Consider the following 18,089-nt stretch of genomic DNA (forward strand, 5'->3'; position numbering starts at 1 on the left):
AAATGCAAATGCATGGTTAGCCTTGAACTTTCGTCTGTTACACACCTCTCCTTCCTACTCCTCCCACTTTTTTTCCTCCCCCTCTTCTGACGGAGGGTATAGAGCACTAAGAGTCCACTCCCCCCTCTGGTATCTTTTAACTTGGATTTATGAACAGCACTGTTTACCCTCTAAGGACTGGTACAGTACAGAGGCTGTGTCTGGACTTGAAGGGCTGACTTGAACTCCTGTCTTTTTCTGCTATCTCCTTCTGCCAAAGTCTCCTGCTAACTCATATTAACTCCTCCTGTTGACTCCCTCTGATATCCCTCTGTTAGTCCTAGTAACTCCTTCTGACTACTTCTAGTAACTCCTTCTGACACCTTCTAGTAACTCCTTATGATACCGGTTTTACAGCTGCACCACCGAGAGCATCCTGACGGGTTGCATCACTGCCTGGTATGGCAACTGCTCGGCCTCCGACCGCAAGGCACTACAGCCACCCTCTTCTACGCTGCTGCTACTCTCAGTTATTATCTATGTATAGTCAGTGTAATAACTCTACCTACGTGTACATATTACCTCAATTACCTCGACACCAGTGCCCCCGCACATTGACTCTGTTCCGGTACCCCCTGTATATAGCCCCGCTATTGTTATTTACTGCTGCTCTTTAATTATTTGTTATTCTTATCTCATTTTTATTTATTTTTTTGTCGTATTTTCTTAAATCTGCATCGTTGGTTAGGGGCTTGTAAGTAAGCGTTTCACTGTTAGGTCTACACCTGTTGTATTCGGCGCATGTGACAAATACAATTTCATTTGAACTCCTTCTGATACCTCCTAGTAACTCCTTCTGCTATCTCCTAGTAATTCCTTCTGCTATCTCCTTCTCTTCCTTGGTTGCTGAGAGCAGCAGAGTTCTGTGGCAGAACAGCACATCTTGTTTACTAGGCCAACGGCTCTCAATCTCAGCAGCCAGCCTGTCAAACCAAACCAGCCTGTCAAATGTCAATACAAGCCCAAATCACAAAGCTTTGGGTTTGGTTCATAATGTTTGTTCAGTTAATGTTATATTCTTACACCCTCACCAACACACATTAATATACCAATACAGATTTTAAATAATAGTCAATGGACTGGCAAATGACTAACTTGTCTTGCCACCCTCAGTTTATTTCACAAAATTGTACCTGTTTCTATGAGGTCCAGGCTGTGTGTTACGTTCTCCCTGTGTTTGTGTGTTCCAGGCTGTGTGCGCTGGTCCAGGACGGCTATGGGATGTTCAGCATGGTCCAGCTCCACCCTCTGCCGTCTGAGGACCCTCTCCACCTCTACACCAGGAAGTGGGAGGGCCGGACCTGCGTCCTGCGAGCCATCAAAGTGGTGCAGCGGGTCACTCGGGAAAGGTGAGAGAGTCACACACACACTGAGGCCTTTTGTTTGAACTTCAACCCAGGGCTACAGACTATTGTTAGCCAGAGGTATGTATTTTCCTGTATTAAGATTAAAATTAAAATATGTATTAAGATTTTGATGATTATTCATGAGGTTATCTGTTCTAGGTCCCGAACAAGGCCAATGTAGTCCTGGGCTTAGGCCTGAGGCTAAAGCTACAAAAAAAGCTGTGAACGTTAGATAGCTACCATTCGTGTCCCTGATATGAAATCCATGGCCAGTTTCCACTGCCATCATTTAACCTACAGTGCATTCGGAAAGTTTTCAGGCCCCTTCACTTTTTCCACATTTTGTTACGTTACAGCCTTATTGGATTAAATGTATTATTTCCCCCCCATCAATCTACACACAATACCCCATAATGACAAAGCTAAAACAGGTTTTTAGAAATGTTAGCAAATGTATCAAAAAAATCTAAACAAAATAACTTATTTACATAAGTATTCAGACTCTTTGCTATGAGACTCGAAATTGAGCTCAGGTGCATCCTGTTTCAATTGATAGTCCTTGAGATGTTTCTACAACTTGATTGGAGTCCACCTGTGGTGAATTTAATTGATTGGACACAATTTAGAAAGGCACACACCTGTCTATGTAACAGGGATGCAAACTACACACCTTTTGGCGAAATTTGCCGTTTTTAATCCAAAATAGGTTAACTACGTGATTTCTGTAGATCCGATGAGTAAATGTCAATATTTTGGGGGGCGGGTTCGGGTCACTAATGGCTGTAAGCAGAACCAGTGATGCGCGTTTGGAGCAATACTGTATGTATCCAAGGCTCCAGCCTGGGCTCAGCCAGTCGTTCACATAACAGAATGCAGGACGCGACTGAAGAGAGAAGAGACAGCCAACTTGCTAGTTACAGCATCAGCGCGTGCTCTGGAAAGACAGCGGAGAGTGGAAAGGCAGTTTGCCAGATACAACACACTAGTGCGTCCCCTGAACGACAAGTAGGTGAGAAGCCTAGAGACTGAGTTGAGAAGGTGATGCAGCGTACTTCATGAGCTGTAACCGAAAAACTGGCGTTTGGAAAGTTTGAGGTGAGGAAACAATGGTGGTGGAACAAGAATTGTTAGCATTGTTAAGTATCTTGCTACAGTAGCTGGATCGAATTCTCCGTTGGCTAGCCAGAGAAATGTTGAGCAACATTAGCTAACTTAGCTGATCAAATAATTTAGTTTATGGTGTGAAAATTAGTTGGCTAACAAAGTCAGTCAGACCGTTAGCTAGCTAACGTTCAAATAAATAAAATAAAAATAAAATGTTATTGGTCACATACACATGGTTAGCAGATGTTATTGCGAGTGTAGCAAAATGTTTGTGCTTCTAGTTCGGACAGTGCAGCAATATCTAACAAGTAATCTAACAATTCCACAACAACTACCTAATACACACAAATCCAAGTAAAGGGATGGAAAAAGAATATGAACATATTAATATATGGAGGAGCAATGACTTACCGGCATAGGCAAGATGCAGTAGATGGTATAAAATACAGTATATACATATGGGATGAGTAATGCAAGACATCATTATTAAAGTGACTAGTGATCCGTTTATTAAAGTGGCCAATGATTTCAAGTCTGTATGTAGGCAGCAGCCTCTGTGTTAGTGATGGCTGTTTAACAGTCTGATGGCCTTGAAATAGAAGCTGTTTTTCAGTCTCTCGGCCCCAGCTTTGATGCGCCTGTACTGACCTCGCCTTCTGGATGATAGCGGGGTGGACAGGCAGTGGCTCGGGTGGTTATTGTCCTTGATGATCTTTTTGGCCTTCCTGTGACATCGGGTGGTGTAGGTGTCCTGGAGGGTAGGTAGTTTGCCCCCGGTGATGCGTTGTGCAGAACGCACCACCCTCTGGAGAGCTCTGCGGTTGTGGGCTGTGCATTTGCCGTACCAGGTGGTGATAAAAAAATCAATCAATCAAATGTATTTATAAAGCCCTTTTTACATCAGCCGATGTCACAAAGTGCTAAACAGAAACCCAGCCTAAAACCTCAAACAGCAAGCAATGCAGATGTAGAAGCACAGTGGCTAGGAAAAACTCCCTAGAAAGGCCAGAACCTAGGAAGAAACCTAGAGAGGGAACTAGACTCTGAGGGTTGGCCTGTCCTCTTCTGGCTGTGCCGGGTGGAGATTATAACAGAACATGGCCAAGATGTTAAAACATTCATAGATGACCAGCAGGGTCAGATAATACTAATCAGTGGTTGTAGAGGGTGCAACAGGTCAGCACTTCAGGAGTAAATGTCAGTTGGCTTTTCATAGCCGAGCATTCAGAGGTTGAGACAGCAGATGCGGTAGAGAGAGAGTCCAAAACAGCAGGTTCGGGACAAGGTAGCACGTCCAGTGAACAGGTCAGTGTTCCATAGCCGCAGGCAGAAGAGTTGACCAGGTAGTCCTGAGGCATGGTCCTAGGGCTCAGGTCCTCCAAGAAAGAGAGAAGGAGAAAGAGAGAATTAGAGGGAGCATACTTAAGGTCACACAGGACACCGGATAAGACAGGAGAAATACTCCAGATATAACAGACTGACCCTAGCCCCCCGACACAAACTATTGCAGCATAAATACTGGAGGCTGAGACAGGAGGGGTCGGTAATAGGGTTAGAGGCAGAGAATCCCAGTGGAGAGAGGGGAACCGGCCAGGCAGAGACAGCAAGGGTGGTTCGTTGCTCCAGTGCCTTTCCGTTCACCTTCACACCCCTGGGCCAGACTGCACTCAATCATAGGACCTACTGAAGAGATGAGTCTTCAATAAAGACTTAAAGGTCGAGACAGAGTCTCACATGGAAAGTCAGACCATTCCGTAAAAATTGAGCTCTAGGAGAAAGCCCTACCTCCAACTGTTTGCTTAGAAATTCTAGCGACAGTAAGGAGGCCTGCGTCTTGTGACCGTAGTGTACGTGTAGGTATGTACGGCAGGACCAAATCGGAAAGATAGGTAGGAGCAAGCCCATGTAATGCTTTGTAGGACAGCCCGACAGGATGCCCTCAATTGTGTATCTGTAAAAGTTTGTGAGGGTTTAAGGTGACAAATTTCTTCAGCCTCCTGAGGTTGAAGAGGTGCTGCTGCGCCTACCCACACTTGTCTGTGTGGGTAGACCTTTTCAGTTTGTCCGTGATGTGTACGCCGAGGAACTTAACTTCAGATGAGATAACGTCAGTAACGTTAGCTCAAGTAACCAATTAGCAATAGTATTAACTGGTTATTATAGTACTGGTTATACTGGTTATTAATAGTATTAACTACGACTCATTGGCGTTAATCAAGCTATAACGTTAGTTGCTCACTGGACCCTGTCAATCTATGTGAATTGTTAACTATCTGCTGTCTGAACTGTTTTCCCTCAGTGGTTAATTTTCAGAATGAAGGAATTAGGTGAAAATAAGGCATTGCTCGTTAAACAAGTGCATTCAGTGATCAAGTGTAGCTGGAGCTGGGGCCTGGCTTAAGCTGGATGCCAATAGAGGTGAAAGGAACACCACACACTTTCCCTTTTTTTCAGTAAGGTGTAAAAAGGGGTATGCCAGGTGTACTCTACCTGAGAGATCAATTATGCCATCAAAGGGTCTCATGCTCTGCTGCTGGCACATTGTAGAACAGATGTTCACAGGCACAAAGAGTACAATGTAATAACATGCAGTGTAGCCCAAAGATATTACTTTTGTTGTGTTGAACTTGACATACTGTAACACTTTTGTGCGGGTGAGGGAGAATTCTTTTATTTTTTACCCAGTGAGCTTTATTTTTGCACACATATAGCGTTGTGCACTTAATCGATGTCTACTATACTGGCTACTAGAATAGAGCAAAAATAGAATGCCTGTTTGTTTCATTCTATTTCTACGTTAAGATTTTTTCCCCCCAAGTGCAATATTTAGATCTGTGTGGTAACAAGCGTTCAATTATTAAGGCTGTCATGACTAACTGCAATATTAGTGTATTGTTTTTTTTCTATGGACTTGTAATTTGCAGTGAAGTCTGGGCAACAAGTGACATTGGATTGCTTTTCCTTAATTTTTAGCTATGAGTTTGGTTAACATTAACCACTTTTTATTTAACACACAGAGACCAATTATGTAGATCATATTCTTTGTTGTTTAATTAGTACAGTTCACCTGCATTTCAAGAAGGGATCCAGCCTGAAAGTCACTAGAAATGTGCATTTTAAAGCTAAAAATAAAATGTAAAAGTATCCCCCTGGCAGGGATTTTTTTGCGTGTTTCAGTGCAAAAGAAATTTCAGCTTTTTGGGCCCTCACCAGTTTGCATCCCTGATATAAGGTCCCACAATTGACAGTGCATGTCAGAGAAAAATCCAAGCCATGAGGTTGAAGGAATTATTCGTAGAGCTCCGAGACAGGATTGTGTTGAGGCACAGATCTGGGGAAGGGTCCCAAAAAATGTCTGCAGAATTTAACCTCTAACGCCTACCAAACCCGGATCCGGGAGCACCCCCATCACAAAAGCTGACTAGCATAGCCTAGCCTAAAGCCACAGGGATATCATATAATAAAATGTTTATGAAATCACAAGTCCAAGACACCAAATGAAAGATACACATCTTGTGAATAAAGCCATCATTTCTGATTTTTTAAATGTTTTATAGGGAAGACAAAATATGTAAATCTATTAGCTAACCACGTTAGCAAAAGACACCACTTCCATACTCCATCATTTTTTACTCCATCAGCAGCTATCACAAATTCGACCAAATAAAGATATAAATAGCCACTAACCAAGAAACAACCTCATCAGATGACAGTCTGATAACATATTTATTGTATAGCATAGGTTTTGTTAGAAAAATGTGCATATTTCAGGTATAAATCATAGTTTACCATTGCAGCCCCCATCACAACTCTCACTAAAACGACTAGAATAACTACAGAGACCATCGTGTATTAGCTAATTACTCATCATAAAACATTTCTTAAAAATACACAGCGTACAGCAGATGAAAGACACAGATCGTGTGAATCCAGACAATATTTCAGATTTTCTAAGTGTCTTACAGCGAAAACACAATATTGCGTTATATTAGTTTACCACATGTGCAAACATCACCCCAGCATTGATTCAAGGCAAAAAGAGCGATAACGTGTAAACCACCAAAATATATAAATTTTTTCACTAACCTTCTCAGAATTCTTCAGATGACAGTCCTGTAACATCATATTACACAATGCATATAGAGTTTGTTCGAAAATGTGCATATTTAGCGGCACAAATTGTGCTTATACAATGAGAAAAGTAGCCAAAAGCTCAAGCAATCTGTCCGGCGCCATCTTGGAAAGCCACCTATTCTTATCGAAAACTATTCATAAACTTGACTAAAAAAATACAGGTTGGACAGCAATTGAAAGACAAATTAGTTCTTAATGCAATCGCTGAATTACATTTTTTAAAATTAACCTTACTGCGCAATACAGGCTGCGATAACACAATGCTACACTGCAAGAAATGGCGTCTCATGCATTTTACTTTTTTCAACAGAACAATGAATTATCAGCATTAATAGTTCTTACTTTTCGATGAACTCTCATCAGAATCTTGGGATAGGTGTCTTTTGTCAAAAAGAATCGTTGATAGGTTGGAGAACGTCGTCTTCAGAGTTGCAATTAGCAGTAAACATTAGCACGAAAGAGAGAGAGACCCAAATTCCTACAGCGCCAAGGAAATAAATACCCGAAAATCGCAATATACTGACATAAACTGATATAATTCGGTTCAAAATAACAAGATTATGATGTCTTTAAAGCCTATATCGAATAAAAACACAGCCGGAAATGTCTGAGATCTATAACCGATGTTTCCAAAAGAACGTCCCAAGGTCCTCAATGCGCCCGAGCGAAGGTGAAAGGAATGAGCCACCTCGTTCCCAATCAATTTATAAACTTTGGGATCTACGTAGAGACTCCATTTCAAGTCTCCCTATTCGCTAACAACCAGGGGAAGGCGTATGCAGTGCATCTCAACCAATAGAAGACAGTCAGAGTTATACACAGGTCTGGGAACAGCGAGCAGATTTCAGCATTTTCAAATCCTCATATTAGAATTGCTCTAAGTCCAGTTCTGTTTCACTTACAGACATAATTCAAACGGTTTTAGAAACTAGAGAGTGTTTTCTGTCCAATAGTAATAATAATATGCATATTGTACGAGCAAGAATTGAGTACGAGGCAGTTTAATTTGGAAACAAATTTGTACTATGTCGAAATGGCACCCCCCTAGTGGCAAGAAGTTTTAAGGTCCCCAAGAACACAGTGGCCTCCATCATTCTTAAATGGAAGAAGTTTGGAACCACCAAGACTCTTCCTAGACCTGGCTGCCCGGCCAAACTGAGAAATTGGGGGAGAAGGGCCTTGGTCAGGAAGGTTACCAAAAACCTGATGGTCACTGACAGAGCTCCAGAGTTCCTCTGTGGAGATGGGAGAACCTTCCAGATGGAAAACCATCTCTGCAGCACTCCACCAATCAGGCCTTTATGGTAGAGTGGCCAGACGGAAGCCACTCCTCAGTAAAAGGCACATGACAGCCCGTTTAGAGTTTGCCAAAAAGGAACCTAAAAGACTCAGACCATGAGAAACAAGATTCTCTGGTCTGATGAAACCAAGAATGAACTCTTTGGCCTGAATGCCAAGTGTCACGTCTGGAGGAAACCTAACACCATCCCTAAGGTGAAGCATGGTGGTGGCAGCATCATGCTGTGGGGATGTTTTTCAGCTGCAAGGACTGGGATACTAGTAAGGATCAAGAGAAAGATGAAGGGAGCAAAGTACAGAGCGATCCTTGATGGAAACCTGCTACAGAGAGCTTAGGATCTCAGACTGGGATGAAGGTTCACCTTCCGACAGGACAACGACCTTAAGCACACAGCCAAGACAATGCAGGAGTGGCTTCGGGACAAGTTTTTGAATGTCCTTGAGCGACTCAGCCAGAGCCTGGCCTTGAACCCGAAAATCTCTGGAGAGACCTTAAAAAAGCTGTGCAGCGACGCTCCCAATCCAACCTGACAGAGCTTGAGAGGATCTGTAGAGAAGAATGCGAGAAACTCCCCAAGTACAGGTGTGCCAAGCTTCTAGCATCATACCCAAGAAGACTCGAGGCTATCACTTCTGCTCAAGCTGCTTCCACAAAGTACATAGTAAAGCGTCTGAATACTTATGTAAATGTGATATTTCAGTTTTTGTATTTTTTTGGTTTGTCATTATCGGGTGTTGTGTGTAGATTTGAGGGGGGGGGAACAATGTAATCCATTTTAGAATAAGTCTGTAACGTAACAAAATGTGGTAAAAGTGGAGGGGTCTGAATACCTTCCGAATACACTCTAACTCTCTTAACTTACGTTCAAGAACACAACCTGCGTTCAAGATGGCCACACGCTGATCATCCTGCCATGTCACTGTCCCATGTTTACATGTAAAGTGATACATCATTGGTGCTCACACTGGACCTATGATTTACTTTCCACAGTCAGGAGCTCAGATTAGAAACAGTTTGGAGAACTGGTGTGGGGACATTTAGAGGAGGGGTTAGTGTGTTTACAGCTTCATTTATTTCTAAGGAATAGTCTCTGTGTGCCAGAAAGCATCCCATAATGTGGTGGTGGTGGGGGGTTGTTGTCTACAGTCCGCCATGATGGATATATCCCCTTCAGGAGCAAGCACAAAGACCTAACCTCTATGCCCTATGCACTTGAGGTCAAGGTGGTGCGATAACTGATATCGTCACCTTAAATGGTCGCCGTGTCTAAACACATATGGGACACAATTTGAGGGATTTTAAATGATATTATTAGTAACCAATCAGATTAGTAACCAATCAGATCAATAGGACTAGATGTTTTCAAAGTGAGCAGAAAAAGACAGGAAATGTTGATATTTTGAGAGGAAACAAAACAAACCTTTTACACCTGTAAAATCCTCTCCGATTTCCTGAAGTGCGTAGTTTAGGTGTCAATTTGGGATTGGTCCAAACGCATGTAGCCACCATTTTATACTCTGTGCAAAACAAAACATTCCTGACATATTAGGGCTCTAAGTTGACTTAAAAAAAAATGTTTTTACAAGGAACACTTCTGCGTCTAAGTTGAAAAATGTTAGCGCACACAAAGAAATGTAGGAGCACAATGAAAAATATTTGAGGTAGTAAAGCTAGAATCCTTAATTTTTCTTGGCGGACTGGTGCTCCTAAATTAAAATTCCAGGTAGCACTGTAGAACCCTGCATATACAGTAGCTGGGGCTTGATCTTTTAATAAGCCTTTATTAAAGCTTAAACAAGTGTTTTTGATGTGTTGGCACTTAAAAACCTCAATTTTAATCACCATCAAATCGACAATTAGATCATGTTACTGTAATCATGTCAAATCAGTTTTTGATAAATGTTAGTGTTGTCACTGAGTCCTTGACTCCCTCTTGTCGGTACTCACATACTACTGTACTTAAATAGTATTCTTCAGTAGGCAAATCAGCCCACTTGTACAATGTTACAATAAAGCTACAGAAAGGTCTCGGTAACAAAGTCAGTGTTGTGAGGTGAGCTCATTCTTCATCCTGACCTGTTGGACCAGCCTGGGGTGCAGAGCCAGTTCTGTACACAGACACCCTGTTGAACCGGTTTTTAACAACCAATGAGACAGACTGAGTAACAGCACCAAAGAGGAGGAATAGTAATGACATCAACCCAACCTCTCTCTCTCTCACTCGCGCACACACACACACACACACACACACACACACACACACACACACACACACACACACACACACACACACACACACACACACACACACACACACACACACACACACACACACACACACACACACACACACACACACACACACACACACACACACACACACACACACACACACACACACAGACTAACTGAACTCAAGGACAGGTTTAATTTATTTTGTTTCCCGGGCATTTAGGTTGGGGTTGAAGCATCGCTATTTTCGGTCTTCCTCTGTTGGTCCTCTAGTTTGATTTTCTAGATGGGGCACCTCAAAGCAACACCCGGGCCCTCAGGTGTCAAAATTGTCAGTTGAAACCAACAATTGAAGCCAATAGAAGCCAGACTTGTTTTTGTGTGTGATTTACGTAGAGCGGGTGAAAATGTGCTTTGGTGATGGAATTTCACTTTATTATGTTATAAAATAAACTTTACCAAGACACATATGATTCTTCATGTTCTGAATCATTCAGTGGGGTCTTTCTCTAACATGTCATTAACATTATATCCAAGAAGTCGGATTTCGTAACATAATACATCCGATAATAAGTACTGGGCTCTGTTGCCCCGAACTGAATTAATTGTTAAAGGCTTTGACAATAAAAAGTTTGCGGTACGCTCAGTGCTCCGTTGACATTTCAGAGAGACGCTTGTTTTTGTGAGAAATCTTTTAAAACTGTTGCATTAATATGAAAAGCTTATGAAAATGTTTAGTGTCACGTCTCACAATCGATATCTATCTCACCTCTATGTAGTTTTATGTCCTCCGGATTTGAGAAGAAAGACAAGTTCAACGGTGAGCCTGTCAGTTAGTCTAAATTCTCGCACAGCATCTGTGCTAGCTGATGCAATGTTATTTTTCAGATTTATTACCACTTTTTTTTCTCTGGCCTCCATTGATTTAGTCACCCTAATTTTGGCCAGGGTAGTAACTACAATAACTTTTGAATGGATTATGATCGAGACAAGGTTGGGACCATTCATTTTCTTAGAGGAGTATCTACACAATTAACATGATTTTACTCATTGGTCTAAATATGTGTTTTTGATTGGACACCCTACATAAGGTGTTTGCTCTGTTAAATGTTTTGGTGTGTGTAAGAATCAAATGTTTTCTTCACATACACAGTTTACAGCGGGTGAAAAAGGTGCAGCGAAATGCTTATGTGATAGCTCCCTCAACAATGCAGTACATTAATCAATAATAGCGATGAAAAGAGTCAAAATAACAAGAGTAGAAGAAATAGACAAATTGGTATGCATAGTAATAATGGGCTGTATTTACAAATATAAAGTGGGTAGTAGAATCAATAGTATATAAAATAACAGCAGCAGTGTGAGTTCTGAGTGGGGGTGTGTTTTGTTTATGGGTGTTTGTGTGTAAGGGTTGGATGTGTGAGTAGTCAGTGCAAATCATCTCTAAGGTGCATATAGGCTGTTTGCAAAAAGTGTCTACGCTGCAGGTCTATGCAGGGACGGCTTGTCTTTTCAGCAGTCAGATCGCTAGTGATAAAGAGGTGTGAGCGAGAGCGCGAGAGTGTGTCTGTCGCACCAGTCTCGGCATGCTTTCTGTTGATTCTGTGAAAGCTAAAAAGTGCCCTGTCTTAACAGATCTGTCATTCCGTAAAAGGGAAACCAACTGATATTGTTGCACCCCCCTCTCTGTATACCCTGTCGTTCACTGTCTTTTCCCTTTCCAACCCCTCTCTCACTTTCTTCTGCTCTCACAGGTGGACCAGACTCTTCAGCCTGATAGACAGCCTCTGGCCACCAGTGATGCCCTTCAAAGTACTTGGAGAAAACCAGAGCTGTCAAGGTGTAGGTTATTCAATATTCCGTTGTGAATCATACCCTGCCTTTTCCCGCATTTGAAACTCAATTACGTGAACAATGTATATACAGTATTTCCATTTGATGTTGAGAACCCATGTTATTATGGTTAATTTATGTTAGAATAAGAAACTGGCTATGAATACTGTCTGCACGTAGTGGATTATAATCTTGATTCCGTGTGTTTTGTTTGTAGGACAGCATACACAAAGGCCCAGCCCCAAGCTTCTGTTACCTGCTGTCATGCCAAGAGGGCTCTGTGGAGCCTGTAGAGGGACAGCCTTTATCCTCTCTATACCTGCCTCCTACAGAACAAACCCTCAGAGACATACTGCAGGTAACTAGTGACACACACAGAGAGAGAGAGAGCGAGAACTGAATTCTAACTCTGTTTACCTCCCCAACTATTCCTCCCCATAATTCGAGTTGTTGAGACCAGATGACACATTTTTCCTTCACTCAGCCAGTGGCAATTGATCAAATATGAATTGTTGTAACGGCCTGTCATATCTATTTCAGTGTGAGCTCAACAGCCATCGTTGTAGCTTTGCCGCCACTGTCATCTACAAGAGAACGCAGGTACTTTCAAATTCTTCCTTGGATTTCAATGAGAATGTATAGTGTGACTGAGAAACTGTTATCTGTGATATCTATCTTATTAGAGACGGGTAGATGTAACACAACATAGTTAAAGAGTTGACAGGAACATGATCACATCCTGCTGTGGTGGACAGTGGGGAATCAAGTTGAACTTGCTGTGTTGACAAGACGAGGCAAACTGCCTTCACCATCTGTATGCATACTAACCTACATTATCTACCAGGTGTTTTTTTTTACTGTTGATTTACTGTTGATTTTTACTGTTGAACAGTGAAACCTTTACACTTTGACCACCGGGAGGGAGATAACAGGCCCGGAACAAAGCGAGTGGTGAAGTCCAACGCTTTCTGTCTATACCACTCTGTTTGTCATGTCAGTCATCAAATGGATGATTCTGAGCAACCAGACTGAGCCAGCAGAGACTCATGCTTTTTATTTGATGCACATACAGATACAGACAGAAAGGTGTTTATTCACTAAGACACTTAGAATTGTACTTTCCAAGTAAGCTCATAGTCTCTGACGCCATTTCTCTCTCTCGTTCTGTCACTCTCTCTCGCGTTGTCTCTCTCGCCTTGTCTCTCTAATAATCTACACTAACGACTGATCCCCTCTTTCTCTTCCTCTTTTTATTATCATCTTGGTTGATATGAATGATAGCCCCCACCATCTTTGTCTGTCCCCCCATCTCTCTCCCCTCCAGTCTCAGAGTAGTGATCGGAGCCCAGGGGAGGTTTGGCTGGTGGTGACTGATCCCAGTTTGCAGGAGGAGCAGCAGTCCGGTGGGACACCATGCAGACGAACGCTGGCTGTGTGTGTGACCACTTCCTGTGTGCTCACTTCCTCTGTCGCCAAGGCAATAAGCACCCCCACCCCCAGCGCCTGCCGCTTGTCATTCAGGGACGCAGTCAGAGAGCATGGTACTGTTTTATTGCAATTTCATGGTCTGCTCCCCAAATGGCACCCTATTCCCTATGTAGTGCACTTCATATGGAATAGGGTTCCATTTGGGATGCAGACCTGGTGTTTTTCATCTAGTCTGTCACTATATAGTGTATATTGCATTAGCCACTATGTATTGTATACTGTAGGACATCTGAAGTCACGTGGCTACTGCTTCCCCAAAACTATTAATAATGGAAGCACGGCCTCCCGGGTGGCGCAGTGGTCTAGAGCACTGCATCGCAGTGCTAGCTGCGCCACCAGAGTCTCTGGGTTCGCGCCCAGGCTTTGTCGCAGCCGACCGCGACCGGGAGGTCCGTGGGGCGACGCACAATTGGGCTAGCGTCGTCCGGGTTAGGAAGGGTTTGGCCGGTAGGGATATCCTTGTCTCATCGCGCTCCAGCAACTCCTGTGGCGGGCCGGGCGCAGTGCTCGCTAACCAAGGGGGCCAGGTGCACGGTGTTTCCTCCGACACATTGGTGCGGCTGACTTCCGGGTTGGAAGCGCGCTGTGTTAAGAAGCAGTGCGGCTTGGTTGGGTTGTGCTTCGGAGGACGCGTGGCTTTCGACCTTCGTCTCTCCCGAGCCCGTACGGGAGTTGTAGCGATGAGACAAGATAGTAATTACTAGCGATTGGATACCGCGAAAATTGGGGAGAAGAGGGGATAAAATAAAAAAAATTAATGGAAGCACCTCCAATGTCAGGTCAAACTACTGTTTTATGACGCTATGCCATGATTTCTCTCCAGGTGGGATCCTGTGTGTGGAGCAGTCAGTTGTGCAGCTGCTGCCTCTGGTATCAGTGTGCTGCCCACATACCGAGAGCACGCTGGGCCCAGGGTCCCTGTCATTGTCCCAGGCAAAGTCCTTACCTCAGTCCCTACCTCAAGCCCAGCCCCATGTCCTTCCTCAGGCCTTACCACAACCTGTGACGCTGGATCCCCTGGGTCCGGAAACACCACCCAACTCCCTCTGCACGTTCTCGGGTCAGTCACGCTCTCCTCCTTGATCAATTGTTTTTCAGGGTTAGCCCGGATAATTGTTTTATTAGACAGACGGACAAACGGTTTTGAGTGTTTTGTGGCTGTTGCCTGTTTGTATTTGTTACTTTGTGCGAGACAGAGACGCCTTCTTGTGTTTAGTCAAAGGCATTGTGTTCTTCCACTCTCATTCACAGTTTCCCTCAAGCGGTTGAGCCACTGGTTGTGACAACCTTTCAAGGCCCACCAATGTAACTAGCTGTGGACTATCTATCTGTAATTAAGAGATGATACTGTTATCCTAACCTCAGTGATAATGGTATGAATCTGATTAAGGGATCCAATCAAACTACAGAGTATCTTAAGCCCTTAAGATACTGGCACAAAATGCATTCACTGTCTGTCTACAGTCTATTTTATATGCATCGCAGGGAAAGTTGAGTAAGTCATGATAAGTTGCATCTGTTAGCACCCTGTGTCACAGGAGAGAGCAAAGGTGAAACTGTGAACCCTTTGGATTAGTTCAGGTCTCTCCCACTCGTCTTCCATGTTGGATCAGCTGGCTGAATAAAACAACAAACACCAATGCCTGATTCACACTAACCCGAATGCTGTGCTGAACCCGTGCTTTGCTGGCTCAGATAGTTTATTTTCAAATGGTCATTTCCAGCATGGTTCCAGCCGCTATGGTAGATGCATAACCAGGCCAGCATGGTACAGTTGTGCTTGGCTCTGTAGTGTAGAATAGGGTGTTTTTTCTCAATTTCTATTCTTATTTTCAATGACTGCCTTGTTCAGGGGCAGAACGACAGAGTTGTACGTTGTCGGCTCGGGGATTTGATCTTGCAACCTTTCGGTTACTCGTCCAACGCTCTAACCACTAGGCTACCTGCCATATAATGTGTACTCGTAAGCAAGTTCTAACTTATGGCAGTTTGCCTGGCTCTGTGTGAAGTTAGAATTTTCTTTTTATTGGTTGGTAATTATGTATATACACTGCTCAAAAAAATAAAGGGAACACTTAAACAACACAATGTAACTCCAAGTCAATCACACTTCTGTGAAATCAAACTGTCCACTTAGGAAGCAACACTGATTGACAATAAATTTCACATGCTGTTGTGCAAATGGAATAGACAAAAGGTGGAAATTATAGGCAATTAGCAAGACACCCCCCAAAACAGGAGTGATTCTGCAGGTAGTGACCACAGACCACTTCTCAGTTCCTATACTTCCTGGCTGATGTTTTGGTCACTTTTGAATGCTGGCGGTGCTCTCACTCTAGTGGTAGCATGAGACGGAGTCTACAACCCACACAAGTGGCTCAGGTAGTGCAGTTCATCCAGGATGGCACATCAATGCGAACTGTGGCAAAAAGGTTTGCTCTGTCTGTCAGCGTAGTGTCCAGAGCATGCAGGGGCTGCCAGGAGACAGGCCAGTACATCAGGACACGTGGAGGAGGCCGTAGGAGGGCAACAACCCAGCAGCAGGACCGCTACCTCCGCCTTTGTGCAAGGAGGTGCACTGCCAGCGCCCTGCAAAATGACCTCCAGCAGGCCACAAATGTGCATGTGTCAGCATATGGTCTCACAAGGGGTCTGAGGATCTCATCTCGGTACCTAATGGCAGTCAGGCTCCCTCTGGCGAGCACATGGAGGGCTGTGCGGCCCCACAAAGAAATGCCACCCCACACCATGACTGACCCATCGCCAAACCGGTCATGCTGGAAGATGTTGCAGGCAGCAGAACGTTCTCCACGGCGTCTCTAGACTCTGTCACGTCTGTCACATGTGCGCATGTGCTCAGTGTGAACCTGCTTTCATCTGTGAAGAGCACAGGGCGCCAGTGGCGAATTTGCCAATCTTGGTGTTCTCTGGCAAATGCCAAACGTCCTGCACGGTGTTGGGCTGTAAGCACAACCCCCACCTGTGGACTTCGGGCCCTCATACCACCCTCATGGAGTCTGTTTCTGACCGTTTGAGCAGACACATGCACATTTGTGGCCTGCTGGAGGTCATTTTGCAGGGCGCTGGCAGTGCACCTCCTTGCACAAAGGCGGAGGTAGCGGTCCTGCTGCTGGGTTGTTGCCCTCCTACGGCCTCCTCCACGTCTCCTGATGTACTGGCCTGTCTCCTGGTAGCGCCTGCATGCTCTGGACACTACGCTGACAGACACAGCAAACCTTTTTGCCACAGTTCGCATTGATGTGCCATCCTGGATGAACTGCACTACCTGAGCCACTTGTGTGGGTTGTAGACTCCGTCTCATGCTACCACTAGAGTGAGAGCACCGCCAGCATTCAAAAGTGACCAAAACATCAGCCAGGAAGTATAGGAACTGAGAAGTGGTCTGTGGTCACCACCTGCAGAATCACTCCTGTTTTGGGGGGTGTCTTGCCAATTGCCTATAATTTCCACCTTTTGTCTATTCCATTTGCACAACAGCATGTGAAATTTATTGTCAATCAGTGTTGCTTCCTAAGTGGACATTTTGATTTCACAGAAGTGTGATTGACTTGGAGTTACATTGTGTTGTTTAAGTGTTCCCTTTATTTTTTGAACAGTGTATTTTACATGAGCTGTGAGTTGGCAATATCTCTGGTTGTTAACTATGATTGCGTCAGTTCTTTAAGGGAATAAACAATTGCTATCCATTTTAACTCACAGATAAGAATATATGGGGCTGCAAACTTTTTTCTCCCTTCTTTTGACCCTAAAATGTCATTCTTATCTTCTTACTGAGCTTGTTTTATCTTTCCTTTTTTAATCCTTACCACAGTGGCCTCAAGAATATTGATACAATTGTTACACTGCTCAGTTCCAGTTTCCACCCATGTTGCTTACCAGTTTAGTCAGTGTGGTGCCCTATAAGGTTTGTTTCTCTGGCTAGTGCTGATGGTTGTGTTGGTGATGGCAGGTGTGATAGTTGGTGTGGATGAGGACACGGCCTACTCCTGGCCAGTCTGCAGCCTGTGTGGGAGCGACCTCTTGGAGATGACACCCCAAAAGCCGTAAGTCTTCAATTCACCTGCTGATGGCCTATAGGGGATACGCCTAATTAACTGATTGAATCTTATTGGTTTACCAATAGAATAACTAAAAAAAATTGCAAAGGGAACTTCTTTATTATGGTTGAAATGTGATGTCAATATCTGCATTATGTCTGTTGTCCCCAGTCAAGCATTCCTTTGTGTTGCTTGTGATTCACTGGTTGACCAACCAACCATGAACATGCAGCTTGAAGTGTTCATGAATTGTTCTACACTAAGAGACTTCACTGTGAAAGTAAAGGTGAGACAAGATTTTAAGTTTAGGTTGTGTGTTGGCAAATGTCTGTATTTTCAATGTGTAACATAGCAGTGCATAAGCATAAAGTAATATTAAAGGAAGGTTGATCTAATCTTAATCAAGATGTGGTCTCAAATCTTTTCACTTTTAGTGTCACTGTCAAATATAGTCTTAGATTGTATCATTAATGGTAACATGAAACTGTTGAAAACGCTATGACAGCTTATTATAAGGTATGTGCTGTAATGTAATATGGTATAATTTAATAAAAC

The 18,089-nt window shown here is 43.5% G+C and overlaps 1 protein-coding gene across 2 annotated transcripts in view; it reads left to right on the top strand.

Annotated features, from left to right (window-relative positions):
• Window positions 1–18,089, top strand: part of spidr (scaffold protein involved in DNA repair) — an 80,019-nt gene that overhangs the window by 54,048 nt on the left and 7,882 nt on the right. For both annotated transcript variants that reach the window (XM_055883539.1, XM_055883538.1), the window contains exons 11-18: window positions 1,230–1,388; window positions 11,910–11,997; window positions 12,206–12,346; window positions 12,529–12,588; window positions 13,313–13,529; window positions 14,300–14,536; window positions 17,447–17,540; window positions 17,706–17,820. In XM_055883539.1, the coding sequence (XP_055739514.1) occupies window positions 1,230–1,388; window positions 11,910–11,997; window positions 12,206–12,346; window positions 12,529–12,588; window positions 13,313–13,529; window positions 14,300–14,536; window positions 17,447–17,540; window positions 17,706–17,820 (1,111 nt within the window). The remainder of the gene's footprint in view (window positions 1–1,229; window positions 1,389–11,909; window positions 11,998–12,205; window positions 12,347–12,528; window positions 12,589–13,312; window positions 13,530–14,299; window positions 14,537–17,446; window positions 17,541–17,705; window positions 17,821–18,089) is intronic.

The sequence above is a fragment of the Salvelinus fontinalis genome, chromosome 26 (genome assembly GCF_029448725.1).
Source record: "Salvelinus fontinalis isolate EN_2023a chromosome 26, ASM2944872v1, whole genome shotgun sequence".
Taxonomy (NCBI): domain Eukaryota; kingdom Metazoa; phylum Chordata; class Actinopteri; order Salmoniformes; family Salmonidae; genus Salvelinus; species Salvelinus fontinalis.